This window comes from Patiria miniata, unplaced genomic scaffold (assembly GCF_015706575.1).
Source record: "Patiria miniata isolate m_02_andy unplaced genomic scaffold, ASM1570657v1 HiC_scaffold_7, whole genome shotgun sequence".
Lineage (NCBI taxonomy): Eukaryota > Metazoa > Echinodermata > Asteroidea > Valvatida > Asterinidae > Patiria > Patiria miniata.
The window spans coordinates 33161402-33181576 of NW_024037074.1; the positions used below are offsets into that span (position 1 = coordinate 33161402).

The 20175-nt window shown below is 41.3% G+C and overlaps 1 protein-coding gene across 3 annotated transcripts in view; it reads right to left on the bottom strand.

Moving 5' to 3' along the window:
* Positions 1 to 1560: 1560 nt before the first annotated feature.
* LOC119718872 (elongation factor-like GTPase 1) overlaps positions 1561 to 20175 on the bottom strand; it is a 31363-nt gene continuing 12748 nt past the window's right edge. For all 3 annotated transcript variants that reach the window (XM_038188295.1, XM_038188296.1, XM_038188297.1), the window contains 15 exons: positions 17687 to 17865; positions 16779 to 16902; positions 15918 to 15997; positions 15155 to 15291; positions 13887 to 14009; positions 13210 to 13309; positions 12450 to 12568; positions 11424 to 11596; positions 10472 to 10610; positions 9245 to 9376; positions 8130 to 8277; positions 6876 to 6987; positions 4985 to 5963; positions 3928 to 4112; positions 1561 to 2379 (listed from right to left, as the gene is read on the bottom strand). In XM_038188295.1, coding sequence (XP_038044223.1) covers positions 2191 to 2379; positions 3928 to 4112; positions 4985 to 5963; positions 6876 to 6987; positions 8130 to 8277; positions 9245 to 9376; positions 10472 to 10610; positions 11424 to 11596; positions 12450 to 12568; positions 13210 to 13309; positions 13887 to 14009; positions 15155 to 15291; positions 15918 to 15997; positions 16779 to 16902; positions 17687 to 17865 — 2919 coding nt within the window. In that variant the 3' untranslated portion in view covers positions 1561 to 2190. The remainder of the gene's footprint in view (positions 2380 to 3927; positions 4113 to 4984; positions 5964 to 6875; positions 6988 to 8129; positions 8278 to 9244; positions 9377 to 10471; positions 10611 to 11423; positions 11597 to 12449; positions 12569 to 13209; positions 13310 to 13886; positions 14010 to 15154; positions 15292 to 15917; positions 15998 to 16778; positions 16903 to 17686; positions 17866 to 20175) is intronic.

Consider the following 20175-nt stretch of genomic DNA (forward strand, 5'->3'; position numbering starts at 1 on the left):
TTTTCTAGAGGGGGGCAAAACATATTTGTGCCAAAAAAATGCCTGTATTATCAACACATTCTCGATTAATCAGTTTTAGAGGGGGGCAGGGACATTTTGCCCCCCTCCCCCACCATTAAATTTACACCACTATGACTTCGCGCCTCTTTTTTTTGGGTTGCTTTTTCGGGGGGGGGGGGGGGGGGGGGCAAGTGCCCCCTTGCCCCCCCCCCCCGCCCCCTTGCCCCCCCCCCCCCCCCCCCCCCCCCCCCTCGCGACGCCCATGCTGAGGGCTCCTCATTCTATCGTGCCTTCGGTAACCCGAAGGTTGTACAAGCAAATGACTAATCATCAACTTTGACCGAATGCTTGCTCTATAAGCATGCAATGCAATTTCATTTATTGGCAGCACCCCCCCCCCCTTAAAATTGTCGCCGCCCCACTAGAAATGTGTTTGTCCTGTAAGCGACCATGGTTAACAGGTTAACAGTAATTGCCCCCCCCCCCCCCAAAAAAAAAATATCATGGTCACATATAGAGCCCTGGCCAAGGCCAGATCCGGAACACAATTTTTGGGGAGGCCTAACATTTTTTTGTTCCCAACAAAGTGGGTCCAAAATTCTCCGCGCCAAATATTATATGAACAAGCAAGGGGAGGGGGTATAAATGTATTGCTTTTGTCGAGTTTTTTTGGGGGGGGGGGGGGGGTGCGCATGGGCTGTCAGACCATGGAGAAATTCTCCATGGTCAGACAAGCGACAAGGCTTTCTCGAGAGCAGCACGGAGTTTTGCTTGTACTTGCGCCTGCTTGAGTTATCCATCATCCAATGAGTTTTTTTTAGGACTATGTCATTGTCAAGTACATGTATAATCTATCAGGTCTTACCTTACAGCCTGCGCCAGGAAGCATTGTGGATGCCACAATGTAACCAAACTGTTATTATAATTACAAGACCAAACCGAAAACAGTTGCCAAATACTCAAGGGCCATGTGTGTTACTGCAAACAGGGATCACAAAAAGGCTTTGTAGAGGAGAAGCATTGTACTGAATGGGAATATCTTGTGTTTCACCCTGTAGAAACTAAGCCTCTGTACTGATGATGTCCCACTTTGTTTTACATGTGCACTCTGCTATGGACTATTCGAAGATGTGAGCGACATTCCAGCTGCTTGCGCTAAACCGCTAAAAGGTTCGTGTAAAGCGATGGTCCAACTTTACTGCGCGTCAAGTTTGCTTGAAGATAAATTCGTTATCACGCTCGCGGAACACGATGTAGTGCGTCTGTGTCCCACATACCACTCGGCCTTCGGCCTCATGGTATGTGGGACACCGACGCACTACATTATTCCGTGTTCCACTCGCGCTCGCGGGATAACTAATAATATCTCAGTTCCAAACTCCAACGTTTTGTGTGATACGATTCTCCTGAAATTTTGCTTTGAGATATCCTACAACTGAACATTTCATACTGAAGATTTCCCCACTGTCCACTCGCCACAGATTTCCCCCTACTTTGGAGGAACCTTTTCAGACGAAACAACATACAGAACAAGCAGCAATGAAAACAAATGGCACCAAATATAGGACAAAATATACATACTGTGACAAGTCACATTGTATTTACTTCTTTTCAACCACAAGAATTACAAAGTAAGTGGTAAGGTAAAGTAAATGGTACATTTGTTTTTTTCCCCTGTTTACAAAATTTGGAGGTGCTTGGAGTCAAAGGGGAAAAAAATAATGAAAGATTATCAATTTCTAGATATTGTTGATCCAATACTCTTTTGAAGGAAAAATAAATCTTGGATACTGCATTTAGGATATACTGCTCTGTTTCCAGAGGACTTTTCATATCACATCCTGCAAACCAATACAGAACTGAATATTTTCATATTTGTGTGAGACATTGGATGTGGTGCAACAATAGTTTACCATCTGAAATAAATAACTTCTGACTGTCTGGCTTCAAGTAAGGGGCATTGTAAGCTGCTTCCTATGAGAATTCAGATTTATCAGCCACAAATGCATGCTTAACGAAAAGTAAAAGCTTGTTTCTTTTATTTTTAAGAAATATAGAACATTGCCGACAGGAATGACTTGACATAAAACAGCTTTTGGTAAGAAGGAGTGACGTTTAACAAGGCCTGATATAATTAGAAGGATCATCGCTTGGCCAAACACAGCCTTGGAGGTCCTCAAGTACTAAAGTCTACTTGTTCTTGGACAAAGTCCTTTGTTTTTCAGCATGTTCCACTGTCTTCTTGTCGATGTACAGCCCCTTGCGACGACGAATTCCGTTCATGTACTTGAGCGCCTGGTTTTCGTTTTCCGCCTTGTCTCCAAAATGAAGCAGCTCTTCCTCTGTGGAGGGCTCCCAGAAAGGGTCACTAGGAACCACCTGCATGGGGATGGGTGGGGGTGTGATGCGGGGTATGTGAGGTGGGGGTGTGAGGTGGAGGAGAAACAAGAAGGAAGACCAGTATTCACCAATTAAAAGATTGATTTTAATCTCAAGGTGTGATGGCACAAAATGATGGAGGGGAGCCACACAAGGAACTATGTGTTATAGAGGTATGTAGATATGGCCACAAAAAAAAGTCTCCGGTTTCTGGTATTCGTGTCGCCAAAGCCTTGCGCATCGGCAAAATTAAAAAGTTTTTTTCTCAATGTAAGATGATGTTTCAAAACCGCCAAACTCACTGGTTTGACTGGGATCCTGCTGCTGCACAATTTTAACATGTTTTAAGATGGGGTTACGATCGAGTAAAAGCTTAATGTTGCCTCTCTTGGCTCCAATATGTTTTGCACTAAATTTAGTCAGGCACCATTTGCAGACGGTGTTGTAATTTTGTAATTGTGCGTCTGGAAGCCAGACTGAGGGAGCGATGGTCGTGTATCTGGAACCTGTAAACGCTTTCTAATTAGCGCAATATGTGAGGGAGCAAACTAATGACAAGCCTAGCAGCTCATGCACGAACATCACGATGTCGATGTCGCTGTAGTGTATTGTCCGACGTTACCGTTTTCTCTGATTTTGTCTTGACTATCCACATTTCCCGAAGAATGTTCGTGTCGGACGAGATCGTAAGTGGGTGCAGAATTCTCAAGCCTTATGGCCTTACTAAGGTCATCTTAAGCTCCACCCTGAAGGATATTTTTGAGAGTTTTATGGGGATCGAAGCTTCATCTGCAACATCAGCCGACATTTGAAGAAAAAAAAGTAGAGGGAAAAAAAAAAAAAAACGCGTCGCCGCACCACTTCTGGGGCAAGCTCCATACCAGAAACTGGAGACTTTTTTGGGGCCTATAGCAGTTATATATAATGTAGTTATATGGGAATTTATGAGCATGAAGATTTGCCAAAAATATGAGAAGGCTGGTTAGCAATCCCTGCATTATATTTTGTCTTCTAACGATGCAGTCCATAGCATCAGCTCTTGCAGTGCTTTTGGAAATGACATCTGTGCTTAACTTGCACCATGCTTTTGCAAAGCTACAAAATAATTAACCTGTTTCAAACTTTTTCATCCACTACATGCCCTAACTACAAACTGCCTTTTTTTTGGCCTAGCATTAATGTTTATCTTTTCACTCCACCAATACATCCTTTTATTAAATTTGGACACACACAACAAAATATGGGTTTTGAACATGTTGGATGTGTCATCCGTTTCAATTTCTACCTTGAGAGCAAAAAATTCAATCAAAAATTGTAACGCAATACAGATTACACAATAAGCTATTTGGATACCTAGATGCATGCGCGCGATGCTTTTCAAACAACTGATTTTTACGCATCATGCACTACACACAACGCCTAATGCATGATGGACACATGAATTTTCGGTCGAGCAGGAAAAGTGTCTTTAATTAAAATCGCTGTTTGCATTTGATGGGGCACTCGTGCATGGAGGCCATATCAACTACATACTGATGAATTTCTCACCTGCCAATGACTGAAGAATAGCTGGGGGCTGGCCAGCCCACTGGTCCGCTTGCGAATCTCCTCTGCAAAGCCAAAGCTCTCGGCAACAGGCAGGGTGGCGGTGATGTCAAACACTGCCGAGCCCTCGCGCATCTCCTCACGCAGTATGCTGCCATCTCTCCGGGATACCACTCCGTACACACGACCTAAATTAAAAGTACAGTGAATTGTAGTAAGGCGCTCTCAACTTAAAGAATGCTTGCAACATTCATTGCGTGGTTCCTTCTAAAAAATGGCTTCAAATTTAGTTTGCCAGATAAGTTGATAAAGTGTTTTTGAGTTTTGGATTTTTGTTTAAGGCAAATATGATCATTTGCTTTTCTTGCATTTTTTTCGTTTCCATTTTTTCCCCTCAAAATCCTAAGAAGAATGTTCAAAACCAAACCTTTTGACGATTCAGCCCAGTAAGATATTATTATTCAAGAAAACGGTAAAAACCGATGCACAATCTTTTGATCTCGAAACACAATTTTGTCGATGGCACTCTTTAGTTCCACAAACCAGTCAGATTTCTTCTAAAATGACAGCAAGCCAGACGGAATAATTTCATGGGGTGTTAAGTACCAGTACAATCTTTAATCCAGGTAAGGTTTTTGATGACAACTCAGTAGGTTACTGCTAGGTCAGGTTGAGTCGGGGAGTCAGGTTGGTGTAGTGATACTTTCCTCGCCTAGCCGCTGTGACCTGGTTTGAATCCCGCACGGGCCAATAGATGGATTTTTTTTTAATGTCTGCCTGATTCCGTGGGTTTTCCCCAGAATATTCTTCTGGGTTTTTCCTTCCACCTTTAAAACTGTAATTTCTTCTCATTCACTTCCCTCTACAGGTTTGTTCAGGCTTTCGAGCTTACAGTGCCTAGGGCGCTATTTGGGGAATCCTTGGTTTTAGTACCAGAAGTAATAATAAATTAGGTTAAATGCAAATGATCCTATCTGCCTTCAAAATTTCAGATCCCCTCCTTTCACAGTTACCGTAATTATGGTAAACGATCTCGGCCTTAGGCCTACTGATCACCTACCCAGTACATCTGCAGTCGCCTGGATATCACACTTGTACATTGCTGCTATGAGTCTCTGGGGCTGAATCTGGAAGGCTATACGGCATCCCTCCTTCACAGTTGATATGATCTGACCGGACAGAGGGCCATACCCTCGACCCACAAACTGTGGCAGAGGGCTGGTGACATCTGGAGATCCAACCGACGGTGAACTGCGATCAGATGTTGGACTTTTAGCAAGAACTAACGGGGAAGGGTATCCAACATCAAGAGGAACTGTTGCAATGTAAGGTTCTGAATCGGTGCTGTTGGGTACAGAAACATTTTCAGATCTTGGACCTTTGTTTGAATCGAGTATACTTTGATTGTCTGCGTTTAAGTCTACACCTGTTTTCTGTGCAGTGCTGAAGAACTTTCCACCGTTTGATTGCTCCTCCAAGGTCCAGTTTTCAATTGCAAAGCACACCCCCATCATTGGTTCCTCACACAGAGGTCCTGCGAAGGTAGCTAACTGGAATCCACTCACCACACTGCCGTCAAACTCCCTGAGAACAGTCGACCCCACGGTTCCCTCCTCGTCCAAGCACTGCCATATTGACGGCCGCTTGTACCCGCTGATGCGGTTTAGCAACATGTTTGGGCCGCACCGCTTTGGGCCAAAGGACCATATCTGGTCGGTGGCCCCGCGCCATCTCTTCCCAGCGTTTGTGAATGCTGCATCCAGACGCTTCCGAAACTCCTGCAGCTGGGACAAAACCTCGCATGTCAGTCTGTCGCTGGTGTCCTGCTCACTGGTTCTGCTGGACAGCCATGCCACTGAAGCTTGGTCTAGGATCCTCATCAATTCCGTGTTCTCCTCCAAGAGGGTGGTCACCTCCTCGGGTAAGGGGCATGCCCTGAGCTTGAACGCGCTCAGCTTGTTGGAGGTCTTGATGTCCAGAGATCCATCTTTGGATATCTCACTCTCCAGCTCGCTGATGTTGGATCTAGTGCGCTGGATCTGTTTTGCAGGTAAAATAATTTACAAACTGTATCGGAAACTGCATATGTTGGGCATAAGTAGTCACTAGTCACATAAGGTCAAGTTCGGGCAAGGTTACCTTACGCCTGCGCAGTAATAGCAACGTGCGAACGTCTCTAGTCGAACGCTGGTCGAAATGTTATCGCAAAACTTCTAAAATCCTGGCTCCCTGCTAGCGTTATGAATGCGCGCGGCTATTGGTTACCAGCGATGCAACCAGCCCCAGAAGGTTGGTTCCAAATAGTCGACTAGCGTAGTCAACCACCGTCGACAAGACAGAGTTCAGGCAAGCGTTAGTCGAACTATGGTTAACCATTGGTCAACTATAGTAATTGCGCAAACTTGGCCTCTTCTTAAGGTCCATAAGATAAGGTGCTGAAAAGTAAAGATCACATGACTGAAAAGTCAAGATCAGATGGGCTCCAGTCACATTTTTATGGAAAGAGAATTTGTTGTGCGACATGCGTCAAGGGAACTGGGGAAAATGATGCAGTGTAGAGTATGTAAAGTGACACACCTGTTTTTAAAAACACATTCTAGTTGATTCTTGATTTTGCAGCCAATTGAGTCTGATTGCCGTACAGAAATGGATATCGGAATTTTAGGCTGTTTAGGTAAAGCTTTATTTTTGGTACCAAGCAATCCAACAGTCAGGCACATATTTTCACTGTCAACATGTTGTTCCACAAGTCCTTAAAACGTGACAAATACAAATAGCATACAAGTGACACCCTCAAAGAACCAAGACACCATGAATATATGTTCAGAAAAGCCCATGACAGGAAGTTTAGTTTAGTAAAGGTCTAGATAGACTACGAACAACTGTCAACAAATTATCAACGTAGATTCCTGATTTTGTATTTGACTATTTAAAGGCAGTTCATCGTTTACCTGATTGATGTCATCAATAGCCTCATTCACCATGTCAATCTTGGGGGGAATGATGATTGTTTCTCGGAATGGAACAATTGGCTCGGACACGTTGATCTCAATCTTGGCAAATCTTAACAAACATAGACAAAATTCACACACTGAAACTATATATTTCTGCATTATAGCCCGCAAAAAGAGCAACAAAATCCTCATGGTTGTGTAAGAGCATTTATCACATGTTAAAAATGGTTTGCTGGGTGTGGCTTGTAAAATGCAAAGGTATTTGATGTTTTAGGAACTGAGTTTAAAACATTTTCACGGGGCTGGGGACAACTGAAAACCAGTTTTAAAATTCTTTGCCAAAGTGGGAAATAACGTGACCTAAACACAAGTCCACATTTAGGGGCAGAATGCACATAATCATGAGGCATAAAACAAAAAATAAGGTCAGTCTTCTCATGGCACTTGTATATAGTGCCGTTGGTTCGAACCCGGACGGGGAACATGGTGCTTGTGTTCTTGGGCAAGACACTTTACTACAATTGCCTCTCTCCACCCAGGAGTATAAATGGGTACCTGTGAAGGTAGAGACCAGAATGCACTGATCTTGAGCTGCTGCAGAAACTGGTCTCATGGCCTGATGAACAGGGGTAACAATTGTGAAGTGCTTTGAGACCTTTGGTTTAAAACGTTATATAAGCACTATATATTATTATTTTTATTATTATACAGTTCAAGTTTGCGCACATTCTTTTTACCCTACAAAATTTTCTGGCCGGATTTTAACTATACCATTTCCAGTTGCAAAGGTCTAATTTCTTGCAACTCCTTTCTACCTTTCTCTTCATGACTGAATAAAAAAAAAATTATTTCGAACCTGCTAGCCAACATCTTCACAAGTTTGAGCTCAAGTCCCAGCCCAACAAGCTTGTGAATGTTTTTCTTTCAAGAAAACTCTCCCACAGCACTGATTATACAAAACCCACTATTTAATTTGCATCTCCCTAAATGCAAAATTCCATCAAACAGAATAGTGTTTAATATTTCAGAAGCAACCTTCTATAGACAATATCATACTTTCGTTAAACAATTAGATGTTGTGGCCATGTGATGCCAACTTTCAGTGAACTGGTGTTCCTTTTTGCACTGCATGTTTATCTCTGGGTGGCTTAAAAGTGTTGACATGTTTAAGGTGAGCAAAATAACATGCAAAAGATACCCACGTGTGTGGGTTGCCTGTTGATTTGTCATAATAGGTAAGATGGTCTATACCTCTCTCTCAGGTCGTCAAGGCAACGTTCCAGGTGGACCTCACCGGCGGCCACTATGACATGTTCCCCGGTTTCTTGCACCAAGACTTCCACGCAGGGATCCGCCTGGTTCAACAGCTTCATTCCCATCACTAGAGCAGGCATGTCAGCTACAACACAAAGCAAAGACGGTACATTATCCAACATGTACCATCTGTGCTCTTTCACAAAGTTCCATTTTCTCTCCCAACAAATTTCATGTATGTTTTATTTTAACCACTTGACGGGATTATTTTTGGCCCCCAAAAAACACCATTTTTGAAAAAACCCCCAATATATATAGGCCAACATTTTCATTTAAGTCAAACACCACAAATTCTGATCCTTGAGAGTCAATATTTTGTACGATACTTCTCACCGTAACTTCATATTTTGCAACATCCCGCGGCCCCGCCACAGAGCAATATTTGCTACAACAACAGGTCATATACAGCAGCCAAGTTCAAGTTCAACACACGGTGTGTACAACAACAAATTACAATGGGGACCGCTGACGTGTATACACGTCCACCGCCGGCGACTCAGGGAAAGCTTGACAATTTAACCCTGTGAATATACCGGTACATTGCCAGATTGTGTTTACATGTCCTCTGGCCTTTTTTCCCCCATTTGGACATCCGTAACCCTCTGGAAAAAAACCCATACTTTTATTTGGGGTTGCTTTTGCGTGCAAACAGATACGCTCTGCAAGTAGGCTGGTTTCCGGGTCCCTTCACTATTGATTTTGAAAGAGAGGAGGGAACCAGTCCACCCTGCAAGAACTGAGTTATTGTCCGGCTACAAATAATTCAAACTTTTTCAGCAATCACACCGTAACTAAACATTCAAAAGTGGGACTCGGACTACCAACGTGTTAAATGACAACAAATTCAAATTGGTTGTTTTGTTACACTTTCTGCAATTTATTTTGGTTCGCGCCACATTTAACAAATTGTAAAGTAAGCAGCAACCTTTGGTACATGTTCGTTGTCAGATTCTTTTATCTTGAATGACTTTTGCCATGAACAACATCATTCTCCTGGAAAGAAATACTGAAGTGGCTTACAATTAGAGACATAGTGATGCATCAAAACCTACCCAAGTGTTTGGGTTCCACAGCAACTCTGACAATTGGTGCAGCAGCGAAGGTCATGGAGGTGAAAGCTGGGCAGGCTACCGTGCTGGACAAGGTGGCTGATTTTAAAACCAGGTCCTCCAACCCTCCAATACCTATAAACAAATAAGAGAAGCTGTCCGATTGTATTCCTGGAAGGGTGGCTGATTGTCAGAGATCTGGGTCTTATTGTTTGGGAGGGAATTGCCAATTCTGCTATGATGGTTACGCCCTTGGGTGTGGTGCTAATCCCTCTACTGCCCAACACCGCCCCAGCTCTGTACAGTTTTATGGGTTCGTCAAATACAATGGTATACAATGTAGTACAGGTGATGTGTTAACTCTAAGTTGCATTCCTAGTGGAATTGCCTAGTGGTTGTACGGGTACCTGTGAATACAGAGTGGGTGTTCCATTGATGGTAAACTTGGCCACAAGTGCCTGAACCAGGTAAGTTTTGTGGTCATAAAAATGAGCACAATAAGCCTCTGTACTAATGACATCGCTCTTTGTTTACATGTGCAATTTCCTATGGAGCCAGTGGGGGCCCACGGTCCACTGAGCACCATAGGAAAGCACACACGTAAACAAAGTGTGACGTCATTAGTACACAGGCTTATCGACCTTCCCCAATAACTTCAATACACCCTGTACTGGGCATGGGAAAGACCAAATGTCATGATGATGCACCTTTCCTGAGGGTCGAATAACGGCGCTTCCTGTTATTAGAATTTCAGTCCCCTCACTTAAGTCCAGGTCAGAGTCTCAAGTCACTTTGTACAAGTCAAAGTCTACTTTACACTTCACTTTGTGGAGTCGAGTTACGAGTCAAGTGTTTGATATATACACACAAGTAATTTCCTGGGTAGCAATGACCGGATAAGCACAATTATAGGAAACTTCATTCTTTGTACCACCACAGTAAAGCAGTCACATACTTTAAGCACTTACAAACATGTATGGAGCTTAAATATTCCTCACCACTGTGACCAAAAAATAAAAATTGGAATTTTGTGTAAAATACTTTTGAAAACTGTGTCGCTGGTAAATAATATGTGACTTGTGAGTAACGAGTGCCCAGTGTCAAGTCCGAGTAACTATAGTCACAGTCCGAGTCTTTTGTCAATGTGACTCGAGTCTGAGTCACCGATACTGGGACTTCGGTCCAGCACTTGGGTAATACAACTCAGGTGCTTAACATCACTCAACTGACCTAACACATTTCCTGCTGGTACACTCTCCATTGGCTCCAGCTCCCTGCCCATTAGTAAATACAGGTCCTTCACTTCAAACTCAGTCAGACTGTGCCCAGATAACTCATTCACTGTTTGGTCTCCTAAAGCACCGTTCTCCTGCAAATTCAAACAGGACACCAATAAAGCCCATTTACAGCTGAAAATTTAAACTAGATAAGGCCAAAAAAAAAAAAGGCGGTCTCTGGTCAGCGCGCGCGTCGATTTTAATCATGCGCGTCAATCTTTTTTTTTCCCAAAATGTTCCGCGGTAGCTCCAACAGCGCCCTCTATTTCCGCACCTCCTCAATTTTTTTTTACCAAAGAGCACCAAGGAATGGGAAATTGCACCAAGGCAAATGATCGAGAGCACCAAGGCAAATTATGGAGGACATCAATGTACATGAGGACACAAAAAAAGCAAAATAGTACCCCACCTTGTCTGTACAATCCAAGCTTGAAGAAAAAAAAAAAAAAAAAAAAAAAAAAGCCGCGTCCCCACGTCAATTCCGGAACTTTGGTCTGACCAGAGACCGAATATTTTTTTTTTTGGCCTAACAGTCCAACGTGGGCTTGTTTTTCTTGCAAACCACGATAACTTCCATATTTGTATACACTCTGAAACAAATTTGAGAGCGGATTCCGTGATTCTCTGCTGAATATAAGACAACTATTAGCTGTGCGTAAAACATGGTAATACTTTGTAATTGTACGAGTATTATAAAATGGTTCACAGATTGCATCACAGCCGCAATGCGTTGCAGGGATAGGATATGACGTAGCATCGTAACTTGTAATGATTATCATAAAATGCAAATTGCACAAATCAACAGGCCCCACGTTTGTAGGCAAGCTTGAAGGGACAATGTGCCCCTCGATAATTTAGGTAACGACATGCGAGAATACTTCACAGTGACAACTACTTGTACATACCCTGTTCAATGCTTTCATTGGATCATGTTTCGGACTGAGGACGTACAGCTTCTGGCCTTTGCGTATCCGTCCGCTGAAGACTCTGGCAAATGCTAAAAAGGTCTCTCCTTCTTCCTCCGCCTTTTCTTCAGATGTTGTTTCGCTGAGTAGTATCGTACCAGTCTCTAAAGATTCTAGTGATATAAGTACCAAAAGTCATTACATGTAAACTAGTATCCCAAATGTTTATAGTTAAGTCCTTTCCCATTGCCCAACTATACTGCATTACAATTCACTCTCGTTAAAGCTACAGTCCATCATTTGCAGCTATCCAAAAAGTAACTGACGTAATTGTTGTTGAAAAACACACTTGGTTGAAAGATAGTAAGGGGACTAAACTCCCTGTGAAATTATTCTTTCTGGCATGCTGTCATTTTGAAGAAATCAACGAAAGAAGGCCTTTCCAACGATGAGTCTAAAGACGCACCGTTAGAAATTTCCGTTGAAGTTCTTATTTTTTTATTCGGCGAAGTGCACACGCGTTGACAAGATGCACACGGTTGCTTTAATTTGTTGGTTCAGTGTGCGACATCGCGTAGCTGCAATCGGCTCAGAGAGAACATGTCTCGGATGCTGAATTCAGGCCCAATTCAAAACATGATTCAGCAACTTTTGATTTGAAATCGAGATCCTAGAATGTTTTTTTGTTGTTGAAATATACAGCTGAAGCTGAGCTGAAACTTCATCAGGTTAAATTTTAGCACCCTTGTTAAGATTCTGAGCACGTTTGTTGCTTCAAACGAACAAAAACCACAAATTACAAATGATGGACTGTACCTTTAATACAAACACAATTACAACAAACTTCTGATTATAGTAAACAAAACATCCTTGGTCAACGGTGCATGTACACGTATGTGCACAAATTGGACCAGCACCGAGTCTCAACTTAAAACAAAATTCTGATATGTATTGCAGCCGACTCTAATCAGGTAGTACAATTGAATATCAGTCTAAATGGCAAGGTTAAACCGCATTTGTAACTACCTTTTGACATTTCTGATTGGTTCTCAAGTTTGGTATCCTGTTGCTGATTGGCTACCCTCAGGGTGTGTCTTTTTCTGGCATCCTCCCGCCTCTGGAGTAGCTCCTCCTCTCCCAGAGGCCTGAGCAAGAGCAATGAAAACAAAACTTCACATGCAAAATATTCTGCATAATAAATAATATGGGCATAAATCTCATATTCTGGAAACTTACTGATTTTATCAAACAAATGTGTTGATTGGCCAAATTCCCTTGAGTGAAAGATCTAACAGATTAAGCTTATCACAAGAAGTTCCAAAAAGAAATGCAGTAAAAGTTTTGGGGACTTCAAAATGTCACCAAAATGATTCCCCCCCTTAACATTCATCCTGGGATTCCATTTCACAATTCAATGACAGGATAGTCTATAAATCTCTCTCATAGGACGCCTTCTTTGTAGGAAAATTACAACAAATTGTAAAAATTACAATCAGGTGCATGTATGCGCAGTTTGCAAACTGTTCTACACATGCGAGTGTGTTGCTCGAAATTTCTTTGAAATACGGTGCAGCCAAGTACGTCATGAAGAAAATTTGACACCCAAAATGCCGATGCACGTGGCAATCTGTAAGAAGTGACATCATTTGAGAGAGACCAATTCTTTTGGCCTGTACACGTTTTCGTAACTCGGGATTTTATGTTTACTGTCCATTGTTGCCAGGTATAGAATATTTGAATGAGTGATGGTTAAGGTGATTAGGGGGTGTTGGACAGCCCAGCTTACCTTTGCTTGTTTCGGGGCAGGGACATGTTATCAATGACAAACATCTTGGAGATGTAGACAATGACCGGCACATCCTCTTCACTCCTGCACTCTTGGAAGGCTGCCATTTGAAGAAAAAAAACACTATAAATGCAAATTCAAAATGCACAAGATTTAATAGGACTTTTTACGTTCTTTTTTTAATTTTAAGATATCTTGCTATAGTTTGTGCTCACCTGCACTTGTCAGAATTAAACTATTGTATGACAGAATAAAAAAAATACACATTTAGAAATAAAAAAAAAATGCTCAGAGTTTAGGGGTTTTCTGTACAAATTGTGAACCCCAAAAGTTACTCATTGGAAACATTTGTGAGAAAAGTTTGCTCATTGGCTTACTGCCATGTCCTGACACAACAAATCACCTTAAAAGAAGCTAAATTTATGACGGCTAAATATCCAAAATACTGGCAACTTTTGGTGCTGAAATAGCTGTAACATTGAGGTTTCTGACTGAAGTGACATCACACTTTGCTCACGAATATGGAAATTTGCAATAGCATAAACGAAAAATTGAAAATCAGGTTAAATAGGACACAAAGGTGTATTTTCAAGGATTGCATTAAAACAATTACAATGAATGAGCCCTTTAAATGATGGCACAGCATCTCTGGATAGGTGAAGGTACGAGTATCTTACCGGATTTCAGCTGCTGTGATTGAGGGGGCAGCGTGTCAAACCGTCTGCCACCACCGCACATGAGCTTCTCAATCCTCACACTATCCACCTGCAATGGGCCGGGTAACTTCTGACATACCATGGCTGTGTGGTCACAGTTTCGTGGTCAAGGAATCATTAGAAACATTTCGCCAAATAAGCAAGAGATTTCCATCAGCTGTAAGTGCAATAGCTTCATAACCTTTAGTGAACCGTTGCTCAACATGCATACATATACATGTGATGCGATCAAGCTAAATGAGTCATTTGTCAGGAATTTTTATGTGGAGATACAGGCCAAAATAGGGCCACTTCATCACATCACTTCATCACATCTCTTGGTGTTCCAACTTCCATAACTTTTTAACTAAAGACGGTAACAGCATGCGGTTTTCACAGCAGTAATGCTGAGACTGTGCTCTTTTCAAATCTGTAAAAAAACACAAATTGACAAGGGTCGACAAATGACTCATTTAGCTTTATCGCATCACATATGGAACCATTTCAACTTATGAAGGCTTTCGAAAAACTCCCATGAAAAGTAGAGGAGTATGTGTACAGTGTTGCTGCTCAGTCGCAGACAGATCCGTGAAAATTTGCAACTGACATTAATACGGTATCATTGTGTTATATTGAATACGTTTTGTACAAAACCATATTGGCAAATGAGACTAAGGGGTGTGCATTTACACGTAGTACAGGAGCCGGGTACCCAAATGAAAAAAACAACACGGGTACCCGTCAACCCACACCTCACCTAACGCTACAAAATACTACGAGTAGTAAACTGTAGAATGAACTACTTCAGCATATAAGTGTGCACACCACTGAATATTCTGTAATACTCAGTTCTTTATCCCAACGTAATGGCTAGGACGTTAAGAAAGCCAACGCCAAACATACCCAAATTCAAATCCCGGAAGTTGCTGTTGAGATTGTTTACAAAGGTCCACACGATCATACTACTGCATCAGCACATCAATACAGCAAGATACAAGTGTGTACAGAGAGCTTTATAGTTTTAAGGTGTAAACTGCAGCTTTCGCGAGCATCATGAATGTGAAATTTGTTTTTCTTTGTCTGAGAAGTAACTAAGTACTTTGAGAAGTTGGTTACGGGTACCCGATCCCATAATCTAGAACCAGTTCCCGACATTAACGGTCGGGTACCCGGTTCCGATGCACAGCCCTAAATGAGCCATGAGCCAACAGAACCAAACCTGAAATTCAATCTTTTTCTTCAAAGGATACAAAGCACAGCTTGGGACAGGGGCAGCCACTGTCCACAGATTGCCTGTAGATGCACTTTGGGGTCATTGTGTCGTAGGTCGCGGGCCGCAATCTTCAAGTTCAAGGAGTCAATAATCTTCAGCATTTTCTCCTTGTCCCTAACAAGTCGCACAAGGAAAGCAATGAGCACAATTATGAAGTTTATTTCCTTTCATTTTATGTTCATGGGGTCTGAAAAAGTTCATAACTGACCAGTGCATTTTCAAAAATACAAATGTAAATTAAAAAAAAAATCACTTGTTTATGAGAGAGCATCCCCTCCTCTTTTATCATTAAAACTATGAAAACAAGTTCTTTGTTTCCATGATGAAAGGAAACTAAAGACATTGTAAGAAAGGCTGCTGATATTAACAACATATTTCAGGGTCAAGTTCCGAGCAACACGTACTTGATTTTAATTTCATAAGGACGATGTGAGATACAATGCAAGTAATATAAAAATTACATGGTTTTATGACCACAGAAAATGAACTTTTGAAAACTGTTGAATTTAAATCATCATTTGCATAATAAACCCTACTGGGTTTCCTCATATAACCCTACTGTATCACATTCAATATCTACTACATGTGTGATTCTTAAAAGCTAACAACTGAAATGCAAGCAAGCCTTGGTGAATTTCCTTTATTTCTTTTTTTTTTAAAACAAATAATAAAAGAAACCTGTATCGCTTTCTCAGAGCCGATGCTCATTTTCCAGAGGCAAAGAGTTGTAAAAGACCTACCTCTTGACCAGCACAGTATCATAGAGGGACCACAGGTTCTCAAGAATAAACTGCACAAATAGCGGCTTCTTCCCCTTCGCCTGTAGTAAAATGCAAAACAACAACAAATTTAATCAAATTTCAATGTGGATGCAGTTTGGTAGTTGAGTCCATCACAACTCCTCACAAGTCTTCACAGTTTATCACTAGTCCTTCATTCCCAAGTCGAGTTGCAAGTTATTCGACTGATATCACAAAAGCATTCCTCTATTTTGTCCATCACCTTGAAATGACTTGTGATTTACATGTATTTGTAAGTGGACTTGTGAGTGGACTTGGGATGTGCTAGAATATCATACTTGGTAGCAGTAATGTAGGTTGGGATGGGTGCTCATGATGCCAGAATCTCTTAAGGAAAAGTTGAGAAATTTTCACCTTCCTGCTATTTAAACAGTCACAGACAGTCAAAATGTCCACCCACTTCCCCTGCTATACTTTTAACACAGGCTAGTCACCGGCAGTCAGATCATTATGTCAAGCAAGCACTGTGACTAGTCAAACTCGGTCAACAGACCATGAACAGCCACAGCTGGCAAGTTGTGGGCACAGCTGGCTTATCAATTACCCACAGCCAAAGCAAAGCTGTATCGAGTTGTAACATGAAACAGTCAATCTTGCTTTGTGTAGGCTGGGAATTCTTAACTGTTGAAAACAGTCACTTGATTGATTTTGACTACTTGGCATATAATGTACGATTGCATAGGAGGGTTAAAGTGCAGAACATAAGGCACTAACAAATCTGTAACACCTTATTACTCTTTGACAAACCCAAGATTTTTAGCTTAAACGTATATATAACATAAGGTTTTCATCAAACATTACCTGTGCCCCTTTCATGATCCGTTTGGTCTTGCCATTCAAGAAGAAATCTCCCCAGAGTGTCTTGCGAAGGATTTCAACCCTCACACCCAGCTTGGCTGCGTACATGGTAGCAAAATGGTCAATTCTGGGGTAAAAAAAAAAAATTTCAAGTAAGCAATCACTAACATAAAACAAACAATTTTGATGAAGTGTAATTTTTTTCTCAGTTTTTATTTCCAGTTTTGCTCATGTCATGTCTCATTAATTAAAACTGTTTTAGGATAAAATCTGTAATTTAGAAAGCTTGCTAAACTCAAATAGAAAAGGCTTTGAGGCCATCTTTCAATTATGGATGAGTTTGTTTAGCTATAAGCAGTGTTGTAGTCGAGTCACCAACGTCGAGTCCGAGTCCGAAGTCACAAGCCTAGAGTCCAAGTCCGAGTCTCGAGTCACAAGCCTCGAGTCCGAGTCTCGAGTCACTTGTTCTTAGTTGTTCACCAAACTAATAAGTTTTTTTTTTACAATTATTTTCAATCCTCCATTCTGTCTTTTCAGTAAATCAAAACTGTGTTTTCCTTTTAATTCACATCCTTAAAAACCCTCCTCCATCCCTTCCCTCCATCCCTTCCCTCCATATTTTATCACCCAAACATATTTCAAACATTATACGATTTTTGGAGTAAAAAACAATGCTACGTTCGTCGCTCAAATACGTAATGTTATGTTTTTCTTTTGATGAAAATACATGACTCGAGTCACGAGTCACCAAGCTTGAGTCCGAGTCATCATGGTCGAGTCCGAGTCATTTTCCAATGTGACTCGGGTTGAGTCCAAGTCATGAAAAAAATGTGACTCGAGTCCTACAACGCTGGCTATTAGATTTGAACTGATCTGATCTCCGATTCACAATGAGGACAGTTAGGACTCACCCAAAGCCCCAGCCATCGATAGCACTTGCAAAGATGACATTGCCTTGATCAGGGGAGAAGTAAATATTGGAATCGTCTGTTTCCTCCAAGCCATCGCTCCAGTCATACACCATCTTTTCCTCGTTGGGCCTGGGACCTTCCAAGTCCGACACCTGCGCTGTTTTCTCAGTATCTCTTAGCTGGATAAACAAAATAAATGTAACGTCTCTTCAATGCGTACGGTCTTCATTGTGTTATGACTGACATCCAGGGTATAAACTTCTGCTGCCATAGTGAAACAAATTACAACAAATTTTTTCCCTCATATTTTACCTGTCGGAGGAAGCTGGAATTTTGTTTACATATTTCTTGCATCTTATTACATATTTCTTGCATATTTCTTGCATTTCTTGCATCCAGAATTACAAAGATGCTTGGTCTAGAAAAAGTAAATATGTCCTTGGGTGACGTGTTTACAGTAAATAAAGCGCAAATCCACGCTTTTGTCTTATGCGTAAACATGATTACAAAAATGTCATGTGAAGACTAGACTTATTCCGCGCATGCATAGCAACTGTGTTGCATACATGTATGTGCGCGTAGGTCTTCACACGATGGTGGTTGAGCATATGTGTACTGCTGTATTGTTACTGCTACTGTAGACTGTTGTATATTTGGCCAATCATTGGCTTACATGATGCTGGATCAATGCTGGTTAAGGGGCCATTTATTCGCTTGTTTTTTTTTAAGCCAGTCTTTATATCACCGTTAATACACCCCCACGTGATCTGCCTCTCGAATAATCAGAAGCTATCAACTCTCCCAAGGTATTTATTAAATTCAAATTAAGGTACATTTACACATGTATGAAAGTGTGTACATGATGAAACCATGCAATTGGAATTAACATGTACAAAATGTACATATTACATGTACTACATGTACAATCAGGGTGACCGTTTTGGCCGATTTTTGGCTAACCTTGACAGATGTTTTGTTAAAAAACGAGTTTGACAGAAAATTTGACAGAATGGATATTTTTGGCAGATTTCTCGCAGAATTCTGCAAAAATGGTTTATTTACAGAAAACCATAGCAAATTTAAAAAAAAAGAAGGGTACATTCGTTTAAAAAATCTTCAATCTTTTCAAACAAACCCTGGATGGGACAGGTTGGCTGGTCTATAGATCTAGGCGCCGAGGTTCACTGGGAACCGGACATCACGCCGCAACCGTGTTTTGCCTGAAATTTACGCAATAATTTCATAACGTCTTTATGTGACTATAAATTGTTAATAATGTAATTTGAACCTTAATTAAGGCAGTACCGTAATTTTCGGAATATAAGCCGCGGCTTATACGTTGAATTTGCCCATGAAAATGTTTACTGCGGCTTATACACAGGGCGGCTTATACGCCGAGACTTGAAGAATAAAAATGAAATTTACATGTGTATTCAATGTACTGGTACAAGAAGAGATGTGTTGCTGAAATAATTATCAATTAAGAAAGTCATTAACAAACCGAAAGCACGTCCCACAAAAAGGTACCGAGCGGTAAAAAGTACGGCTAGTGAAAGCTGTCCCTTGGACATCGACAACCGGCCGCACGTGATGCTGCATATGCTGCATGCATCATGCTGCATGGATTCCCCATGGACCACACCATTTGTGGTAATAAAGGGGTGTACTTTCTTGGGAACAATAATTACCAATATTTCCCCTGTTTAAAAAAAGAAAAAAGACAACTAATACTTTTTATGGAGTCTGAAACATATCTTTATTTGATAATCAGTTGTTCAACGTCACAATATAATTTTTTTTCTTGAAATGTATTCAAGAAACGATGTAAAACTCAAAACAGGGGTGAAATCACCCCTTACGAAATTAATGGATTCGTCCATAAAAATCTCAGCATCGTGTTGACTGTTTTCGAAGAAAGTTACGATCCAAACTTGAATGTTTGACGTTACTACTCGTTAGTAATCACAACAATTTGATAAGTTTTGCTGTAAAAACGGACTTGTTTATCCTTTAGGACAAAACAACTCAGTGTCTGTTGCCACAAAGCAGGATTTGTAGCGCTCCAGTCAGACAACACATGGTGGGTTGCATACTCTCTCAAGTGCTGGGGGAAAATAATGTCAGTCGCCGGCAGCAATTCCCGTTTTTTATTTCTCATCATCAATTTCCATATTTGTTTGTAAGAGTAATCGACTGTAAATGATCTGACATAACTTATGTGGCCCTTTTATAGCTTTCGTAGTGTAAATGGAACTGGTTCAGAGCATTTTGACTAGAATTTGGAGGCCTTACAAAATTGAACCGCTGCGGTTGGTGCGGCTTATACGCCGATGCGGCTTATACGCCGACTTCATATCTTAATTTGCAGATTTTTGCGTGCTGCGGCTTATACGCCGCGCGGCTTATATTCCGAAAATTACGGTACTACAAATCTGCATGTGATTTTATGGGTTTTTAGTGTATTTCGAAGAAATCTGGGGAATTTGGCA